This window comes from Amphiprion ocellaris, chromosome 24 (assembly GCF_022539595.1).
Source record: "Amphiprion ocellaris isolate individual 3 ecotype Okinawa chromosome 24, ASM2253959v1, whole genome shotgun sequence".
Lineage (NCBI taxonomy): Eukaryota > Metazoa > Chordata > Actinopteri > Pomacentridae > Amphiprion > Amphiprion ocellaris.
Window position 1 is genome coordinate 2,575,856 of NC_072789.1, and position 21,595 is coordinate 2,597,450.

A 21,595-nucleotide genomic window follows, 5' to 3' on the forward strand; every position below is an offset into this window, starting at 1 on the left:
GAGGAAGATACTGTTCCGTTCAATACTTGTCAGCTTGTGTGATATTGTCCTCACTTGTCACTATGTAAAACAATTGTTTTAACCAACAAAGCAGACATGGTAACTGTAAAGTTTACTGTGCAGAAATTTGTCACCATAACAGCATTAACTAATGTAGCTGTCATCACAATCAAGTATTCAATTTAAGTTCATTTAATTACTTATTGGATTAAAAATAGGAATGATTTAGTTAATCTTTTTTTTTTTTTTTTTTTGCTTATAAATAAGTTTAAAAGGATTAAAACATACAAAGTTGAACATATTCTGAAAATGGAACCTTTCTTGTGGAACTAATGTTGTTGCGCTGTTGTAGTCAGGTAGATTATTGAGAGACACATATCAATCGCCACATGGAGCAGTGTACCTGTCATTGTAATGAATGAATGAGAAGACGGAGGAAGAATGCAGTGTTTTCAGTTGCCGGTTTCTCCCCAAAGGTTTATGCGGCCAGTGAGGTAAAAAAAACTTATGTTTGTTTTTTCATTGTGCTGTCGTTTGTGTTTATTGTGCATTTCTTTAATTGTTATTGTAAATTTGTACTTCGACTTATATGTTGTGTGTTTATTTATTTAGTTCTTACGGTGGCCGAGAGGTGCAAACCAAATTTACATAATGCAAAACACTTTTACAACCTCCAAGACAAATTTACAAGCGAAAAAACACTTTCACATATCCAAAAACAAATTTACAAATTAAATTTAACCGGAAAGGGAATGTCCCAGCTCCGGGGTTGAACCGGAAGTGATAATGAGGAGCGGCTAATGCAACTTTTGGTTGTTGTTGATGGTGAACCAAGATGGACAGGGAGCGGGTGATGTTTTGCCCGTTTCGTGAGGAATATATGAACCGATTGACGCGGTTTTGTTTTTCGTGTGGTCGGTCTTTAGAGTGTTTAAATGGCGCAGATCAGACCGACAGAGTGCATTAGCTGCTCCTTGTTGTCACTTCCGGTTCAACCCCGGAGACATTCGCTCCGGACATTCCCTTTCCAGTTAAACTTAATTTATAAATTTTTTTTGGACTTGTAAAAGTGTTTTGTCGCTTGTAAATTTGTCTTGGAGGTTGTAAAAGTGTTTTACATTATGTAAATTTGGTTTTCACCTCTCGGCCACCGTTCTCACGGCATCGAAACTTCGGCATGACTTCGGAAATGAATGTCTGTAGAAAAGAACACCTTGTCGTCCGTGTTTAAACTGGAGGGGAGCTACAACTAATTATATCTTTGTTTAAACACCATCTGATTTCAGTTACTCGTGTTTATTAATTCTCCTGTTGTCCTCATTTACGGGCACCAAAAAATATTGTTTCCTTGTCTGAAAAAAATCCAAACATTCAGCAAAAAAATTTCCAAAATTTCTGAAAATTTGCAAAACCTTCAGGAAGAAAATTCCATAAAATTAAAAATTTTATTTTAAAAAGTCCCCCAAATTTGGCAAGAAAATTCCTGTAAATATTTTCAAAAACTGAATAAAAACTTCCAAAAAAATCCTAAAAATATCTAAAGTGATTCTATATATATCAGTAAAACTTCTAATGTTTTCTTTAAGAACATTCACAAAAAATCAACCAAAAACCAGCAAATTTCGCTGGATTTTGGTTATTTTTTTGTGACTGTTCTTAAATATTTTTAACATCTTTTTTCCACCAAAAAATGTTCTAAGATTTCCCAAAAATGTTGAAAATGTGGAAATTTTCACTGTGAAAATACGTTTTTTTGCACATTTTCAAACTTTAAAACAGTTGATTTTGACCCGCAGGACGACACGAGGGTTAAATATGCAGTAAGTGCAACATTTAGTTCCATTTAAATTTGGAGTGAAGGAGTCGAATTTATTGATCTTCGAAGGGAAAATGTGTCAAGAAGGAGGCCAATATGATAAATTAAAGTACACAGGACCTGACACTGTTTAGAACGTGTCTTGGACTGGCCATAGAAAGATTATTGTATTCAAATGTAGGCATGCCTAAAGGAGTTTTATCATTTTCATATGAACCATCGGTTGGTTCTGCTCCAGCGACGGTCTCGTGGTCATTGGTTTTGGGCAACATGTGGACACTTGAACATTTGTGGATGAGTTTTATGTCATGAGAACCCTTGCAGATGCAGAAAACACGAGTTGGCCTCCAGTTTTAGTGACCAATAAAAACTGGCACGACACCTAAACACTAGTGACATACACTACCAGTCTAAAGTTTTAGAACGCACCGAGTTTTCCAGTTTTTATTGAAATTCAAGTAGTTCAAGTCCAGTGAATAGCTTGAAATGACACAAAGGTAAGTGGTGAACTGCCAGAGGTTAGAAAAAGGTAAGGTTACCCACAACTGAAAAATAATGTTCATTTCCAGCCTTTTTCAGGGAACAAGAAATAATTTTAACAACTTAAAGCTGTTCTGCAGTAATGGAGGCAGATAAAGTCTTGAAAGCTGGTGCCACCAAATCCTACAGGTGTCCCGACTTTTCTGGATTCCTTCCAACCCCCTCTGTCTGCATAAAGTAGTGCTGGAACACACCGTGGCACACAGTTTTTACTTGTGTAATGTGATGTAATGGCACTGCTTAATATTCCTACCAGAGCAGTAAATCCTGTGAACTTACTTGTGAGTCAGACATCTCCAGTACATGCAGAGATTCCAAGTAATTCCCAGGCGATCCTGTAGTATTATGACACAGGAGAACGGCCTGCTGTCTCCCTCCATCCCTCACCTGCTAGTCTCAGTAGCCAATCATGCATCGGCCTCGTGTCCCACCGAAACAACTGCTTGGTTCTTTGAAGTGAAATCTAATTATTGCTGCGGCGCTTCTCCATGAATACTGTGTGCTTGTGTCTACACTCATGCCTCTGGTGTGTGTGTGTGTGTGTGTGTGTGTGTGTGTGTGTGTGTGTGTGTGTGTGTGTGTGTGTGTGTGTGTGTGTGTGTGCGTGTGCGTGTGCGTGTGCGTGTGCGTGTGCGTGTGCGTGTGCGTGTGTACGTACCTATCAAAACTCCCTCTGGTGAACATGACAGAAGAGACGGGGAGAAAGAACAAGCTGCTCAACCCCGGCTTTCATCTTCTTTCCCTTTTTACTGCCTGGAAACTCGGCTCTGACACACAAATGTGAGACAATATCAGTTTCATGCCGCTGATGATTGAAGAAGTTGTGATTGTGAGTGTTTGACAAAGCAACACTTGGGCGTGATGGACAGCGGGCACGTGTTTGTTTCGGTAGAAGTCAGCAGATTTGATGACAGATTTTGAGACATGTTAGCGTGTTTGTTTTCATTTAAAACCGTTGATGTCGCCCTGACTGATGGTTGTGTGATGAGTGAGGATCGTGTGTTATCGGCTATCCTCAGCACCTGTGCCTCGTCTCCGTTACCGGTGGAGACGGAGAGCTGGAAATGCTTGGCAGCAGGATATGAAATATGCTAATGAACAAATTTAATAACGCATCATCGCACATACAGCGGGGAGAAAATGAAAAACTTGGCAAAGGATGATCTTATTCTCAAAGAGGGTAATGTTTGCTGCTGCTGCATCAGGATAGTTCAGGCTGCGTTGAGACATTATGCAGAAAGCTATTTAATTTCTTCTTGAATTGCTGGTACAGTCTTGACATAACGTCTCTCAGCTGTTTATGTCTACATAAAGGGAGTTCATGCTCAGAAAGCCTCCTACTGAAACCACTCTTGTACTCTTCATGCCATATGAAGGCCCCTTCTGAAGACTTCTTTCTTTTAAAGTAGAGGCAGAGTTCTAATCCTGTCGCATTTTTATTTACTTAGTTTTTGCTTGTGATAGAACACATACCGGTTGTAGTATTTGAATACTTTCCTCATCAAAATCCCGCCCTTATTCTGTAAATCTTAACCCTCATGTCGGCTCAAATTGACCCGTTTTAAAGATTGAAAATGTGGGGGAAAAAAAAAAAAATTCACAGTGAAACTTCTGATGTTCACATTTTCAACATTTTTGGGAAATCTTTGAACTATTTTGTAATTTTGTGTCTCGTGTTTGTCATTTTGCATCTTGTTTTGTCATTTTTTTGTCTCAGTTTTTAATAAAAAATGACTGGATATCACTAAAATGTCAACTAAATAACCATTCCAATTTAATAATAACAACCACCTTCTAATGAGCTAAACAATAATATAATGAGTTTATTCAGAAATGGTTTTGATTGTGTTCTTTTTATGAAGTTGAGATAATCATGGCAGATATTTCTTTTCTGGGAATATATCAAGTTTTATATGGAAAATAACAAATTGTATCTGTGTCCGAGAAATCACTTTCCACTAAGTTCTCCATTACAAAAACACCTCTCAAGGAAGTGTGTTAATTCCAGATCACATGACCTGCTCCACATGATGTCATTTCCTCCTGAAGAAAAGACTGGCCAGACTCCAAGGCTTTCTGACTTATTTAATATAAAGTAGTGTTTGAGTCAAGTGTGGATTTATGGCATGTCAACAGGTTTACTACAATATCTTTAGAAATAACTTTCAATTTCAATTTTACTCACTTGTATATATAATATTTAGAAGAATCTTTCTGTAAAAATGCCATGTGGTGTTTGGTTGATTTTAGGCCTGAAAACAGCAAAAATGTCAACTATGATACAAAAAGTCCCACAATTATATATTGACCTGCACAGTAAATCTTGGAAATATTGACGTTATAAAATTGTGAAAAATCTGTTTTATTCTCTATAAGGTCGTGGGTTTCTGAAGTCGACCCCTGGGCAGGTCGCTAGTCTATCACTGGGTCAGTGCAGACAAACAAACACATTTATACCTACAAACAATTAAGAAACTCCAATTAACCTCAGCATGTTTGTGGACTGTGGGAGGAAACCAGAGCTAATTACTTTACTGTAGATCTGTTGCTTCCACCAGACAAGACCGAATAAGAGCAAAATAACTTGTTGGTTTTAAGATGAGCTCAATTTATATTCATATTTTTACAGTAAAAAAGTCATATGATGCAACATTTCTGCCTCATAATCGTAAGATATTTAGTTGAAATTACTTTTTTTTTTCTTGGCTTTATAGGCTTCAACTGATATCAGATTTTGGAATTTTATTCATCCATTTTCCTTGATTGATCAATTGGTACTTAGATCAAATCGGACTTTTAAAAATTTTTCTGTACTTTATTTAGTCTTCTTGAATCACTGTGACCTCTCCTCAGCTTTTGAAATTTTGAGGATCACTTTCACCTGTTCATTATCATAGATTTGCTTCCCTTTAATCTTCTGCTTCTCCCTTCCTCTAACATTGTTCCAGAGGTGATTAATAGAGCTCTTGGCCGAGCTGCACAGTTCATCGTCTGGTGTTGTTTTTCACCTTTATTGATCCGAGGGAGATTCACTGAGCAGTGTTCTCTATTTTAAGCAGGTCCTTGTCTCTACAATCCCACTCTGGCCTGCAGTTCCACTTCAACACAGCCAGATGCAACAACAATCTGCCACCGTTCACCTCTGAGAAACTCCAGGAGAAGTTGTGCAGGAGTACAAGCAGATGTTAGAGGAGACTGGAGTTTAGTGTTCAGTTTCCCATCTGGTCCTGGGGTTTAAACACTCCACCTATAGCTTTCAGTAGGAAACCATCTGGAGCTGAAGATACTTTAATGGTAATTTAATAAAGAAAAAGTGCAATAATTCAGGACAGAAGACTAAAAGTTGGTATATTTCTAAAAGTGTATTTGAGCCCACAGTGTTTGTGTGATTGTAACGCTTCCATCATCAAACACGGTCATTAGTTTGATTTGGGTCATTTCTCAGACCGCTGCACCACCAAACAACCATCTGGTACGTTAACAACAGTCATTAAAGGGGCGATAATAATCAAACTAAAGTCACAGTCAATCAGTCTGAGCCGTGAACTCACCTGTAAGAGAAGAGCGGCTGCATGGAGGGTTTCCTTTGAGCACAGCTTTTACTTTTACTCCATCTGTTTCAAATGTGAGGATCCGGTCCTGTCTTTTAATGACAGGATCCAAATTCTTGCATCCTACTATGTGATGTTAAGCTCAGAGCTTTAACTGATCTACGACCAGTGACACTAGAAACAGACAGATGTACTGTATGTACCAGGTAGACAATATGAAGCAGCTTGTGTGATTTTCATGTGAAGAAATCTGACATGGCTCAAAAAAAGGAAGTCAAATTAACCCTCTTGTCATCCTGCAGGTCAAATTAACCCGTTTTAAAGTTTGAAAATGTGGGAAAAAAAAAAATATTTTCACAGTGAAACTTCTGATGTCCACATTTTCAACATTTTTGGGAAATCTTTGAACATTTTTTGGTGGAAAAAAATGTTAAAAATGTTTCTTAAGAACATTCACATAAAAATCTACCAAAATTAAGCGTAATTTGCTGGATTTTGGTAGATTTTTATATGAATGTTCTTAAAGAAAATATTAGAAGTTTTACTGATATATATGTAATCACTTTAGATATTTTTAGGATTTTTTGGAAGATTTTTGCTCATTTTTTGAAAATATTTTCTTGACAAATTTGGAGGATTTTTTTAAAAAATAAAACTTTTAAGGGAAACTTTTAAGGAATTATTGGAATTTTCTTCCTGAAGGTTTTGCAAATTTTCAGAAACTGGGGGAATTTTTTTGCTGAATTTTTGGATTTTTTTCAGACAAGGAAACAGTATTTTTTGGTGCCCGTAAACGAGGACAACAGGAGGGTTAAGAACGGCTTATAGAATAATAAACTCAACAATAATGAACTCAGAGTTTTTCTTTTTCTCTACAAGACATTAAGAGGAGCTGAAATTTGTTTCAGAACTCCGAAACTCAAAGATTGTGATTTGTTTCTCAATGTATTAAAATGACTGTACATGGTATTTATCATGGTAATGTTGACACAACAATGAAAAACACACAAATAACTGCATTTATACACCTAAATAATAAACATAAAGAAATAATCTCACTCTGATACACAACAATTAAAGAAATTGTTGGAGATCATTGCCTTTATTCTGTGTGACCGTTCTAAAAGATACAGCCTTACTAGTTAAATATCAAGGTAAGCATTTTCTTCGCTGCAGGCCTTTATAAATTTGACACATTCAGGTTGAAAATTGGAATGAAAACTCTCTTGACTCTCCCTGGAGTTTCATTATTCAGCTGCAATCAGCAGAAGACCATGTAGGCCCCCACCAAGCTTCTATAAACTGGATCTGTCGGCTCAGAAAGAACCTTAATACAATCTGTTGTTCATATTTTCTGAACTGAAGTAAAGTTGAGATTAAAAATGTCTTTGATAAAAATGCATTATGCTTCTATTAAATGGTAAAGCAGCTTTTACTTTACTGAAAAGGAAGCTTAACAGAATTACCTCCGAGTCATAATGCAGTTCTTTAAAGTATTGAATCTACAGTCATGGATAAAAATGATCAGACCACGCTTGTTTTCTTCAAGTTCTTGTTCATTTTAATGCTTGGTGCCACTAAAGGTACATTTGTTTGGATAAATATAATGATAACAATAAAAATAGCTGATAAGAGTCTAATTTCAGAGCTGATATCAGACATTTTTCATGGTTTTCTAGATAATAACCAAAATCCCTTCAGTTCTTCCATCAATATCTATGGCATTGTTCTGCCAAAAACAGCTTTTAGGATTCTATTTTTTTTTTTTTTCGTTTTTAGTCCCATGATCCACACAGGAGTAAGTAGTGATTCATAACCATAGTTTCTGATGTGTCTCTTCATGTTCTCCACCAGCTTCAGATCACAGCAGCCCATTCCTGTTGCACTCATTCTAACTAATCTGCTTTGTTTTTGGGCTTGTGGTTTTCCATTTAGTGTTTGATGGTTTTCCACAGGTATTCAGTTGGATTTAGATCTGGTGATTGAGCAGCCAAGGCATGGTTCCAATGTTCTGGTTCTCCATCCAGGCTTTAACTGACCTTGTCTTGTTGGAAAATCCAGTCATTGGAGGGAGGAAAGAGTTTTCCAGCTGATGGAAGAAGACTGTTTTCTAGAGTAGCCCCAAACATGACCTGGTTCATTCACCCTGTTCCACCCAGACTGAAACTACCCCAGATGGTCACTGATCCACCCCCATGTTTTACTGTAGGGGCAGACAGTCTGGTTTGTAGCTTCTCCAGGCTTCCTCCTAACCAGTAAGTTGGCTGGAGTAGACATCAACTGAAAACTGGATTCATCACTGAAGAGAACCTCAGTCCAATCATCAACAGTCCAATCCTTGTGATCCCAGCAAAGAGTATCCAGCTTTCCTCTGCCTTTCCTTGATGAAGGGCTTCTTCCTGCCCTGTGGGACTTCAGACCAGCTTCAAGAAGTTGCTTTCCAACTGTCCTTGAAGAACAAGTCCCATTTCTCCACAGTGTCCACTCATTTTTAAGGTCCCTGGAGGTCTGAGGATGATTCCTGACACAGGAATGGATGAGTGACGAATGTCAGCAGGAAACCATTCTAGACCTTTGCATGTGCTGCTGATGACATGAAATGTCCTCTTATAGACCCCGGAATACAATGAAGCTGAAGCAGGTCAAATAGGACATAAAGTATTATGGAATCAGCTGCATTGTTTGTCGTGTTCATTGTATTCTTCAGGTAAAATACCTTTAGTGGTACCAGGCATGACATTTGTTGGCCATGAGTTGTTTAATAAAGGCTTAAGTGTGGCCGGAGATGTTTCCTTATTAAGCTGTGAATGTGCATCAACAGAACGTCCATTCATTATTCTCCATCAACGCTGGGAAAGTGTTTTCTGTTATTATTCCCTCCATCTCTTTCACCTCTGTCTGTTGCCCTTTCCCTCCCCTGCCTCCTTTTGTCATCATCCCTCATTATTATCCCCATGGAGAGTAAACAAGGCCATTCTTCCCTTCCATCAGTCTATCCATTCCTGCGTTTAAATCAATCCATGGATAGCTCTGCTTCCCTGAATCAACTCATCTCTGCTGTCTGCGTCTCATCTCTGGCTTTTTCATTAGTGTACAGAACAAACCATAATATTCCTGGATGTGCCTCCCACTTTCTGCTACTCTGTCACTGTGTTTGCTCATCCTCTTTCCACACTCCTTAATATGTGAGCTAATAATGAAAACTGAAACTCCAATATCCTGATCATTTTATTATTTGTCGGTTATATTTTGTCGGTCTTATAAAGCACTTTGGTTTTGAAAATAGCTCCATAAATAAAGATTCGAATGAAGCAATACCACATCGTAAAGCTTGCAAACAAGTTCAATATAGAAGTAATATGACGTGTTTTTGCTCGACTCAGTACACTCAGGAGTTTTGGTACGACAGAAATATTATCTCAGTAAGATTTTGGGAAATTTGACTGGGTTAGTGGTATGCTTTTTATTTCTTTTTTTCCATATCACTGCCATTTAACATAAAACAATAGTGTCTATTCTGGAGAAGGAGAAGTTTGCTAGAACTGCTTTGTTTTTGTTCCTCATCATTGTTTCCAATTTCGTCCAACAATCCAAAACCTAAACATAGCCAGCTCAAATGCTGGATAACTGGTTATCATTTTAGTGATATCCAGTCATTTTTAATGAATAAGTGATTGCTTCCATCATAAATAATTATGGAATTTGTAAAGACATGATCATAATGAACATAAAAAATTGTTCTTTTTTGCTTTCAATAAAAATGTATGCATGATATATCCTATGGACTTCAAAAGTCCCTCAATTATATATTGACCTGGACAATTTCTGAGTCATTTTGGACAAATTTCTTGTCATTTTCAACAAGTTTTATGTCAGCTTAGATCTTTTTTCGTCATTTTGGATCATTTTTGTGCCTTTGGGATCATTTTCAAGTCATTCTGGACGAGTCAATATATAACTGCGGGACTTTTTTGTAACATAGTTGGCATTTTAATGATATCCAGTCATTTTTTTGTTAATAAGTGATTGTTTCTATAATAAATAGTTATGGATTTGTAAAGACAAGATCATAATGAACATAAAAAATAGTCTTTTTTACTTTTAATAAAAATGTATGCAAGATGCATCCCATGGACTTCAAAAGTCCCTCAATTATATCTTGACCCATTTAAACTTTCAAGAAAGAAGACACTGACAGAAAATGGGCATTTGGTTAGAATTGCTGAATGGACCTTCATAGCATGGTACAGATGTAATTAAGCAGGATCTCTCTCTCTCTCTGTGTCCTTCTCTCTCTCCTTCTCTCTCTCTCTCTCTCTCTTTCTTTCTCTTTAGGACCCTGTAGCACCTGCTGATCCCTCCGAGCCTTGACGTCAGCGCGGTAAACGAGCTCTCCGGTGCGCGGCGGCAGCGGTGCCCAGAGGCGCAGCGTCCGTCCAGCGCACAAGGCAGGCGGCTGCGGCGGCGGCAGCAGCAACAACAGGAGCAGCAGCATCCCTCAGCCCAGACCTGCAAAGCGACCGTCTCAGACCGGGACACACCAACACCCCGCACAGGTTCTCAACCCTCCGCCATGTCCTCTGCTGTCACCGAGACCGAGGAGTCGGCGCGCAGCTCCCCGCTGACGCCGCTCAAGCTGGTCGGGCTGGTGTGCGTCTTCCTGGCGCTCTGCTTGGATGTCGGAGCCGTGATGAGCCCAGCGTGGGTGACTGCTGACGACCAGTACTACCTTTCCCTGTGGGAGTCCTGCTGGAAACCGGTGAGCACCGAGGACTGGCAGTGCAGCAGCTCGCTGAGCTTCGGTAAGGAGAGGGGGGGATCTAAACAGCTGCTTCAGCCGTTCTGTCCCGTGCGCATCGGACCCTTACCTACCAGTATATAGTGTCATGTGTTAACAGAGGCTTCTTATGCATGTAGTGAACAAAGAGTTGCTCTGAATGATGGTGATGATGGTGGAGAGATGCTCCCTCACCTCTAGAAGGACATCCCTGCAGGAAAACAACAGACAGTCATCAGTTAAGACTCACAAAGACATCCTATCCTAGCTGTCCCTGCCCAACCACAACACAGCCTCCTCCTGACAATCCTCCCCAACATGTGACTCCACTGGAATCTCCACATTAATTATTGCAGAGGTGAAATGAAGGAATCTGGCCAGGTTGGAGTGCACTTTAAATAGACAGAGTGATGTTAGGTTCTTTGATCTCTACAATGAAGGAAACATTTTTTATGCTCTTTCCCCCTGATAGCTGCTCTGCTCTGTAGCCAGACAACATTTTGAGTCCACAAACCTTAGCTGTTAATTGTCTGCCATGAGGGGAGGTGAATAAGGGCTGTTTCTAAATGCATTTGAGCCAAAATGACATTGAAATGACCCCGCAACATTTTTCATTGTTTTCTTTTTAAAAGTAAAAATGCAAAAAAAAATTACACCGGCTTCGGCTCCTCCAGTGTGAGGATTTTCTGCTTTTTGCACAATCCGATGGTATTTCACTGAATACCTTTTTTTTTTTTTTTTTTTTCTTTTTTTTATTTGCCAATCAAAACAAGACAGCTAAAATGTAACCCTGGGCTTTAGTAATGTGTGATGGATTTGTTTTCTGGCATCAATTGAGATTTTTCTCATTAAAAGAAATAACAGAGTCCTAAATGCATTGCAGGTTTTGGGTGCTTCTAGTGGATCTTCTCCCATACATGAAGCTACACATTTCACAGCCTCTGAGCAGATTACTGGGCGTTTTTAGGGAAATATTGTGAAGGAAAAAATAGTCTTTCTAAGATCATAACAGTCTCCAGACAGGCAGACAGTGTAGGAGGAAGATATGCTAAGTCTCTGCTCTGGTCCAGATGGCATATTGTCTATTCTGATATGACAAAGCAGACTAGTTGGTGGTCTGTAATCTAAATCTGACCTTCTCCTAACTACAATAAATACCCAAAGATCAGAGAGAATCCTCAGAACTGATGCTGGCATTGCTTACATGTACTGCTGCTCTGTCGGTGTCACTTCTCCAGATATCACTAAACCTTAGTCGCAATCCAAGAGTGACTTTGTCTTTTACTTCTTGCACCTCGTGTCAATGTGCACATCGAGTCTGTTTGCTTATCTCCGTACCCCGTTCTGGTTTCTGTTCAAATCCAAGTCAGGGTGCTTGAAAAATCCAGCAGAGATGCATAAGATCTTCTCAGATAATTTTAGTAGCATCTCACACAGTTCATCAGTTTCAAATTAAAGGTGCAGTTTGAAACAATGCAAACTGAAAATGCTGCCTTTAGAGGAAACAAACGCTTTGGCTGCTTTTATGTCTTTAAACCTCTCACAGCTGTCTTGAGAAACATCAAGACAGCTGATGCTGGCATTGCTTGCATGTACTGCTGCTCTGTCGGTGTCACTTCTCCTGATATCACTAAACCTCACTGGCAACCTAAGTCATCTGAGTCGCCAACAAATATGACTAAAATAAAGTTGCTGTTACTGCAGACATTTGATAAGTCAACGCCGCAAGCAACCATTATGCCAAAGAACACCAATTCTCTCGAATGCCACTTAATCTGCACCTCAACATTTCTTTTGTCGACAACACAGGTGGATGAACATGTCGGGAAAAATACTGGCTCACTGCCTCACGCTGTACAGCTCTTATTTATTTATTATCATCCCCCTTAATGTCTTTCTTTTGTTGTCTAGAAAGCGGCCTTGGTGTCGCACCCAGACGAGGTCTTGTGGCAGGAGGGGATGGGTTGATCGTAGACGGGACTGGTTTCCAGGGAAACAAGTGCTCATGAGCGTTACTTTAATAGAGGGGAGAGTGACTTTATTTGCTGCCGCTGTGACACAAGTGATGCTAATTACACACAGGGGCATAGGAAATCAAAAACTTGAAAGATCAATCTATCTATATATCAAATCTATCTCTTTGTTGTTGTTATATAAGTGTGCGTGCAAAGAGTGTTGGACTGTGTGTGTGTTTGTGGCATTAGGACGTCCTGGGTTTCTATGCGTCCATGTGTGAATCTCACTGTGACTTTGCGCCACTGAGCGACTACCATGTTGAGCTGACCTATTTCTGGACATTCTCCTCTGAAGCCCAGCTGAATATTTCATGTCACACTCTGATTTCTCTGTTGTTGCATCTCTGGGAACACACACGCTCACAGGCACAATTTGTGTCCACAACTTTCTCGCACTTCTTTCTTTTTCTCGTACCTCCACACATCCACACTCCAGACCAGGGCTCTCTAATTAGATGTCTCGGCACTGCAGGTGTGTGTCGGCTCATAAGTGACTGAACCTCAGCAACGCACACACATTGATCCTGAAAAATAAATCACTTCATGCTCATGCCGACTGCTGTGGTTTCTTGCAGCAGGGTCTCGGTTAAAAGTTTTTTCAGTCATTCTCTTTTTCCAGCAGTTTGAAACTAAATAAATCCCTGAAACTGAATTGATTGAAGTAGTGGTCAGAAAAAGAGTTACAGGAAGAAAAAGCAATATGTTTTGGTGATAATGAGTAGCAGTATCCACATTTACAGATATATTTTGGTGACACCGACACTTTAAATAGTGAGATTTTACAGCAATGTACTCCGGTTTAATTATAGTGTTTTGGGGATTTGCTTTGACAAATTACCAATCTAAAAGCATTGACACATTTATGTCAAACTGTCAGAGAATGAAGTGGACAAAAGCTGTTGTAGTGTTTTAGCTCTGTAGCTCCACCCCAACACATGCTGGAAATGAACTCTACATCCAGTAACCACATAAAAAAATCAGAGTGGACTATGGGATGGAAACATTGTGAGGAGCTGGATGGAGAAAACAAGTTTGTTTCTGTAGTCTGTAGCGTAAGTTAATCCATGGGCTTTAAACAGTGCAGGTTTAGAACAAAGGTTAGGTGCTGTGTATGGTTCAGATCTGGAATGGAGATGGCGTTAGCCTGATTCTTAAACCCTGTGAGCATTTACAACCCCACCTTCATTCCACTTTCACTACTCTATTAAAATATAACCTGTATCTCGAATAAACTGAGCACAACTAAGCTACGCAAATGCAGATTTCAGGTGTCTACAGTCCTGGTCACCAACATTGGCACCCTTTCATTTTTTGCATAACCTGTACAATATCTTCAGAAGCGATGACTTCCTCCAAACATTTCTAAAAGCTCGTTGCACTTCTCAGTTGGTATTTTGTCCCACTCTTCCTTTGCAGTTTGTTCAAACTCTTGAACATTTGCAGGATTCCTTGCCCCAATGGCAGATTTCAGCTCATGCCATAGATTTTGGATGGATTGAGATCAGGACTTATTGCTGGACACTTTAAAACAACCTGTTCAACCATTCCTACATGCTTTGGATGTGTGCTTTGGGTCTTTATCTAGCTGGAGAACCCACGATCTTCAACGCATGGAATAAATCAATCACAAAATATAGCATTCATTTTTTTTCTATTTTTTTATCATTTATGCCATTACAAATGTGCCCAAAAGCTCCCTATAGCTCTTCCCCATCCCATCGCATGAGCACGTTCTTCATGCTAAAAATCAACATTATTACCCATGATTCCAACCCTTTCATTTGCTCCAGTAGGTTCTAAATTTCATGTGACAATCATCTTGTCACATCTTAATGCCGTAATGAACGTCTTTATGTATTTAATACTGACAAGCGTACAGAAGCTTCAACAGCAAACTGTGAGACTGAATGAGCTCCTGAATTGCAGAAATCCTCGATCTTAATTCCCTTATGTTCAGCAAGTGGGACACAATTTCAGTTCAAAAAAAAAAAAAAAAAGTCTTGCAGTGGGCGTTTTGCCTTAAAGACAGATATCCGAGGAAGCGCTACCTGTCAGTCACATGTATTTTCCACTCTGCTGAAAGATGTTTGAACCTTAAATAGTCACATTTGGAAGTCAGCCTGTTTTCTTTCCCTCTTTATTCCGTCTCCTTTCTCCAATCTCTTTCTTTTTTACATCATTCTGTCAGCAACAAACCACCTTCTCGTCTCTTCCCCAGATACCCCTCTTTGCCTCACCCTTCCTCTCCTCACCCTTCCTTCCTCATGTTTTCAAACAACTCAGATTTCAAGTTTTTTTACACAAATGCATCATCTTTTATTTTTCCATTTACAATTACAGCAGCAGGTACAAATGGTATGATATTGCACCAGTTCGTTTGTCATTATCTGACCTTGAGAGAAGACTTCCTGAGCCCTCTGTTAGATTTAGTTACAGCCCTAAAACTATTACTAAAATATCTGTATTTTGTCCATTGAGAAGTGGGAAACTGTTGGACTTTTTAAGCTTGTTTTCTAAATGATGAACACAGCTTTGTTCACACAAGTGATTTAAGTCAGATTTGGCTTCTTCTGACCTACATTCTTTGTTGCCGGAGATTTGAGAAACCTCCATAAGTGTCGCCTCCTCACTCTCCGCCCTTCTCATCCCTCCTCATCAGACATATCGATCCATTCTCTCTTTTTACTCCTCCAACCTGTTTCAATGAATTCTTCTTCCTTTCTCCTTTTTGTTTGTTCTTTATTACCCTTTCTTTCCTTTCCTCATCTCTCTTTCATCCCCCGAGGCCTTCATTGTTACATTTCTAATGTTAATCATTTCCCTCCAGTAATTTCACCATTCTCTCCCCAGTCCTCTCCATTTCCATTTCACCATTCTATTTTCTCTGGGGTCAAGCTTCTCCCCCCTTTTCCTTCTCTACCACTTCTCCTCGCTTCCCTAATCTCTCCTCTCAGTTAGCCCTCCAGAGACGCCTGTTCTATTTGTAGCGGCTGAACAAGGAATGGGAAATGATGTGGCACTCAGTTCTGTGGCAGATAGACAAACTGGGGAATATCCAGGAACCCACAGCCTCCAACACCCAGACCGCCATTCCCAAAACATACACACACACACACACACACACACACACACACACACACACACACACACACACACACACACACACACACACACACGAGGGTTGTACATTTGATGGATGCAGATCAAGTTTCTGTATTGCGGCTGCAGCAGAAGCCTGTAAATGTCTAAAAATAAGCCCAATGTGAATTGTCCATTGAGGTGAATGACTTAAATACAGTTCCAGTGAGGACGTTTTTAATCAAACCTCCTCCTTAGCCGAGTTCATTTTAAACAAGCAAGTTTTTAGTCTTTTTTTTTCATACGATTGTTGAATTGGAGGGTTAGGACTTCCGCCTTGCAGCTAGAAGATCTCCAGTTCACGTCCCAGCCTTCCTGGGATCTTTATGCATGGAGTTTGCATGTTCTCCCTGGTTTTCTCCAGGTTCTCTGGCTTCCTCAGGACATTTTATGACTCTGTGGTAGCGTCTGCTGTCTTCTATGCAGTGGTCTGCTGGGGAGCAGGGAGCACTGAAAGGGACAGAAAGAGACTAAACAGACTAGTCAGGAGGGCTGGTTCTGTCCTGGACTGTTCCCTGGACTCCATAGAGGAGGTGGGTGAGAGGAGGATGTTGGCAAAGCTCACATCCATCATGGACAATCCCTCTCACCCACTGCATGACACTGTGGGGTCTTTAAGCAGCTCCTTCAGCAGCAGACTGAGACATCCACCCTGCAAGAAAGAGCGCTATCACAGGTCCTTCATCCCATCTGCTATAAGACTTTACAACATCAGCATCACTGGCTGATGTTAACATAAACTGGACTATATCATTACCACCCCAAACCATAAAATTTGCACTGACATTCTTGCACTGCACATCTTTGCACTTTTAAACTTTATTATTATTATTATTATTATTATTTTTTTAAAACCACTTTATACTACATTGTCTTACAGTGTGTCAATACTGTACCATTTCATCCTCATCTCTCATCCCTGTACATGTTGTAAATATTATTACTACTGTTCTATTATTATTTTATTCATATCACTACGTCTATTGCTACATAAGCTGCTGTAACAATGTAAATTTCCCCTGGCGTGGGGAGAAATAAAGGACTTATCTTATCTTCCTCCCATAGTCCAAAAGCATGCTGAGTTTAATTGGTGATTCTACATTGTCCGTAGGTGTGAATGTGTGAAAGGTGTGCTTGGCGAAGGCTGGAATATACTTTCCGCACAAACGAGCCACGCGGAAATCAGCCGCACGGAAATCCGTGCGAGAGAACGTGTGTGCATTTATACTCCGTGCGCGTCTGCTCCAAAACTGCAGGGGGCAGTGTATCTCAAACACACGTCTACCTGGTCTACTCTGGTACTAAACTAGAGAAGAAGAAGTTTGCCATTGTTTACACCACTTACAGCACGGCATTTTACCGAATAAAAGCATTTCAGCAGTTACTTTTAATTTTACACCATGAATAGTTCATAACCCAGTTACCACGGTGATCTCTGTGTGATGAATCCTATAAGTTCACGTATTTGTAGACTTCAGCTACGAGTAGGTCCTGGCCCTCCACCGTGTTTTTCCATGCGGCTCCGTCCGCGTTGATTAGAAAAATGTGGAGGTGCGCGGAGCGGAATTTTTCCGCACGGAGCCACACGGACCTCGTGGACGCGGGAAGCATAAAACAAGCTTAAGTGTAGCCCTGTGATAGACTGGTGACCTGTCCAGGTGTCCTCTGTCTTCGCCCTAAATCAGCTGGGATAGACTCCAGCCCCTTCACCACCCTTGTGAGGATTAAGTGGTATATAGATGATGGATGGGTGGATGGGTTATAGGGATTTTGTAGTTGACTGTCAAGTATAAATAACAAGAAGAGAGAGTGCAGTACTCTGCCAAGGCTGCTCAGTTGTTGTAGGATTTCTGAGGGATGAAATCTTTGAAACATTCGTGGTCCACAGTGGTGGATTTCTAGCAGGATCACAATCATGTGATCGTCAGCAGGCAGCTGATGTAGTGTTCACTTGTCATAGTTACAGTGGCTGTGCCGCTATCTGGGAATGATGCAGAAGTCTTTAACAAATCCGTGGATTCAGACTATAAGCCACATCACGACCAAAATCTAATCACTTGGTCCTTTTGTCATGTCTGACCTTCCCTGAAAATTTCATCCCAATCCGTCTTTGAGTAATGTTACTAACAGACAGACAGACGGACAAACCAGCACCAATCATGACATAACTCCGCTGCATTCCTTGGTGGAGTTATGCAACGATGAATCCTTTGGAACAGCTTAATATTGTGCAGGAAAGCACAATACATCATCCCTGACCGTGAATCACTGCGTCAGTTTCATTTCTTCATTTGTTCTCATCTCATCTGGAAGTTGTGTAAACTGAAACCAGAACTTTAGTCAGCAGTCTGCTGTGAGCCAGTTCCTGCTTTGCTACAATAAAGGGTAATGAATCAGAGGTAAATGTTGGCTCAGGTTGGTACACTAGACCAGTGCTAGACTCTCCTTGCAGCATATATCATGTTTAACTTCATTTCGTTGCAGTGAGTGGCTAGTGTTGGCTCACACTGTTTTCAACATGCAGTACCATCCACAGCACTAGACTGACATAAGGACCACTGAAGTGTTATAATAACGTCATATTTTAAATGTTTAAATGACAAATATACTGTACGTGTGTCCTCTGGATTTGATAGTTGCAGCTACAGAGCTGCTGCTTTTTGTTTTGGATCCAGAAAGCCACTGTACTGGAGCAGCTAATCAGCGTGACAGCCTGGACTGGCTTTACAGTAAAGCAAAAAATGTGTCAGTGCAATGCAGTAATCCTGTCACATGGCAAACAGTCACATTACAGCAAGGGCTTTCTCCCCTGTGTGTGAGTAGGTCCACAAAGCAGCACAGTCTGTATGTGAAATAACATTTGCAGGCACTATTTAGCAAGTTACATACACTAGTGTGGGAAATTATACAACTGTATACACAACGTATGTATGCAAATTGAAAAAACAGAGCAAAAGAACAAAAGTTCCAAGGGTAAAGAGGGTTTCACAGCTGTATTTGGTTTTACGTTTGTGTGCCTAAATGACAGTGAGACATCTGCAACAGTTATCGTTGTAAATCTGCCACAATGAAAAAGCAAGGGTGTAAATTATTGTAGTCTATACAGTAGTATTGTATAGGATAGAGAGATGGTTGGGGACACTTTCTAGGGAAAGCAAAACCTTTTTAGTGCCGCAGGAATTGTTAGTCATTATAATACAGTGAAGCAAAGAAGTAAAATTTCTAAAGTGTAACAGCACAAAGGCCAATATTTATATTACTGTATAGATAATCCAAGGATAGATAGTGGGATAAAATGAATTTAAAAAGACTGGGTAAGACCAGATAAAAGTAGGAGAAGGCAAAAATGAAATGATTTACACTATCAATCAAGAGTTTTGGGGTCACCCAGACAATTTTGTGTTTTCTATGAAAACTCACATTCATGTGCTAACATAACTGTACAAAGGTTTTCTAATCATCAATGAGCCTTTCAACACCATTAGCTAACACAATGTAGCATTAGAACACAGGAGTGATGGTTGCTGGAAATGTTCCTCTGTACCCCTATGGAGATATTCCATTAAAAATTTCCACAATCCGAACTGGTGTACAATCGGTGAATGTAAACAAAGCCGTCTTACGTATTCGTCCACTCCGCTGACCAACCAGCTCCACATAACAACGAAACGCCGTAAGTCGAGGATGTCATAAACCGAGGACCTTCTGTATACAGCACTGTACAATAGAATCCTAATCCCCATTTGATTGGCATTTGTTTTCTCTATTTGTTACAACAAGGAAGTTAAATATGAGTGAATGATGAACCAAATAAGCCACGTTTTGACCCTTCATCTCACCTTCCATTGCATTATTTCTAGGCTGAGTTTTGCCCCATCCTCTCATTTTCAAACGGATCTTTTAAGGCAGATTTTCCTCTCAGGAATTGGAGGTGTTTGCATCCGTACCACCTTCTTCACGCGAGAGGAGTTTGCATCTCTGCTTTTAAGTCGTCCCTCTTCTCAGCTCTTCTGCTCTCTGTCCTGGTATATTTTCTTTTCCTTCCCACTTTCTTCTCTCTCTCATTTCTAATATCCTCCCTCCCTCTCTGCCTCCCACTATCCACCTCTGCATCTCATCTTTCACCTCTGTCTTTCGTCTCTCTTTGCCTCCCTCTGCTTCTCAATCTCTCATCTTTCCTTATCTCTCTCCTCCACCATCCAGCTCTCATAAGCTTTTTTGCCACGCTCGAGCATTAAGTTTAGGAGGTGTCCACACTGACACAGCTTAGATAGCTGCAAAATAAAAAAAGAAATCATTTTCACTGCAGTGTTGCATTGGGCTTGTGACTGCAGTGACGGCTACATTTCTGCGTCAGGTTTCTTTGGTGTTTTATCCAGAAATTTCAGAGCGACTGTGTGCCCTCAAAGAGTACAGACTGTTTTTCTATCTATTTTGCAATATCCCAGTTCAGCAATGTTGTACAGAAATTGGCTTTTACATCATCCCGGCTAATTAGACAGCATCACATCTAATCGGGTTAAATGAAAGGTTAGAGAGAGGGTCATTGTTTTCTGTTCCTTTTCGCCCAATTGGATTAGATGACAGTGTGTGCATCCAGCCATAAAATGCCCAATCAAACCAGCATATAAAATAGGAAAGTGTTGCAGCAAAATCAGTCCATTCCAGTGAGTTGTTGGGATCCCTGCGTTCACTTGTGGCAGATCTGCATGACATTTCTGAGGCAAGATCAGCTTCGATGTTTATTCCTACTGCAACCGACCCTCAAGAGAATGGAGAGTAATAGAGTCCACAGAAAGAAGGCTGTGTAGCTTATTTTTTTGGGTTGCACCATTTGTTTCTATTTAAAGTGAGACGATGCAGCTTTAGCCGGACCGTGACCGTTGTGGATGTAGTGAGAAACTGTAGGATGAAGAAGAGAAGAGACCAAACAGTCTTGAGGTTGACAGTTGCCGTTTTGGTCTTATAAAATCATACCCAACGGCTAAGAGGTGACTAAATGAGAACTTAAGGACACTGTAGATACGGTAGTGACCTGTAGCCCCACCCAAAAATATACCCTGCTTTATCGTCAGTTTTACTCTAAATCAAACTGTAATTTACAATATATACATCATCTTGTAGTGAACAAGACTTGAATGTAGTGACTGAAAGCAGTCCACTCAACCCCTGAGCCATGGTTGGTAATGAAAAGATATAAAACTCGGTCTCCCCACATCTTTAAAACTCACTAAATTAAGCAAGTCTACCCGATTCCAGTCTTTATGTTTGACTGAACTAACTGGTTGTAGCTGCACATTAAACAGATAGACTTGAGAACTAAATGGATGTTTTCATCTGATTCTGAGTAAAAAAGTGGAACAATAAATCTTCCTGCTGCTGAAATATTCCTTTAATATCCATCCATCCATTATCTATACACCGCTTAATCCTCATTAGGGTCATGGGGGGCTGGAGTCTATCCCAGCTGACTGAGGGTGAAGGCAGGAGACACCTGGACAGGTAACAGTCTATCACAGGACTGCATATAGAGACAAACAACCACACTCACATTCACAGGGACGGAGAGTTTAGAGTTACCAATTAACCTCAGCATGTTTTTAGACTGTGGAAGGAAGCTGGAGAACCTGGAGAAAACCTGGGAGAACATGCAAACTCCATGCAGAAAGATCCTGGGAAGGCTGGGTAACGAACCGGGGATCTTCTAGCTGCATGGTGACAGTGCTAACCACCACACCACTGTGCAGCCTGAGACCAC

The 21,595-nt window shown here is 40.3% G+C and overlaps 1 protein-coding gene across 1 annotated transcript in view; it reads left to right on the forward strand.

Annotated features, from left to right (window-relative positions):
* Positions 1–401: 401 nt before the first annotated feature.
* The window catches only part of LOC111566917 (transmembrane protein 47), a 32,091-nt gene continuing 10,897 nt past the window's right edge, over positions 402–21,595 (forward strand). Inside the window, exons 1-2 of the mRNA XM_023267733.3 lie at positions 402–494; positions 10,243–10,709. Coding sequence (XP_023123501.1) covers positions 10,481–10,709 — 229 coding nt within the window. The 5' untranslated portion in view covers positions 402–494; positions 10,243–10,480. The remainder of the gene's footprint in view (positions 495–10,242; positions 10,710–21,595) is intronic.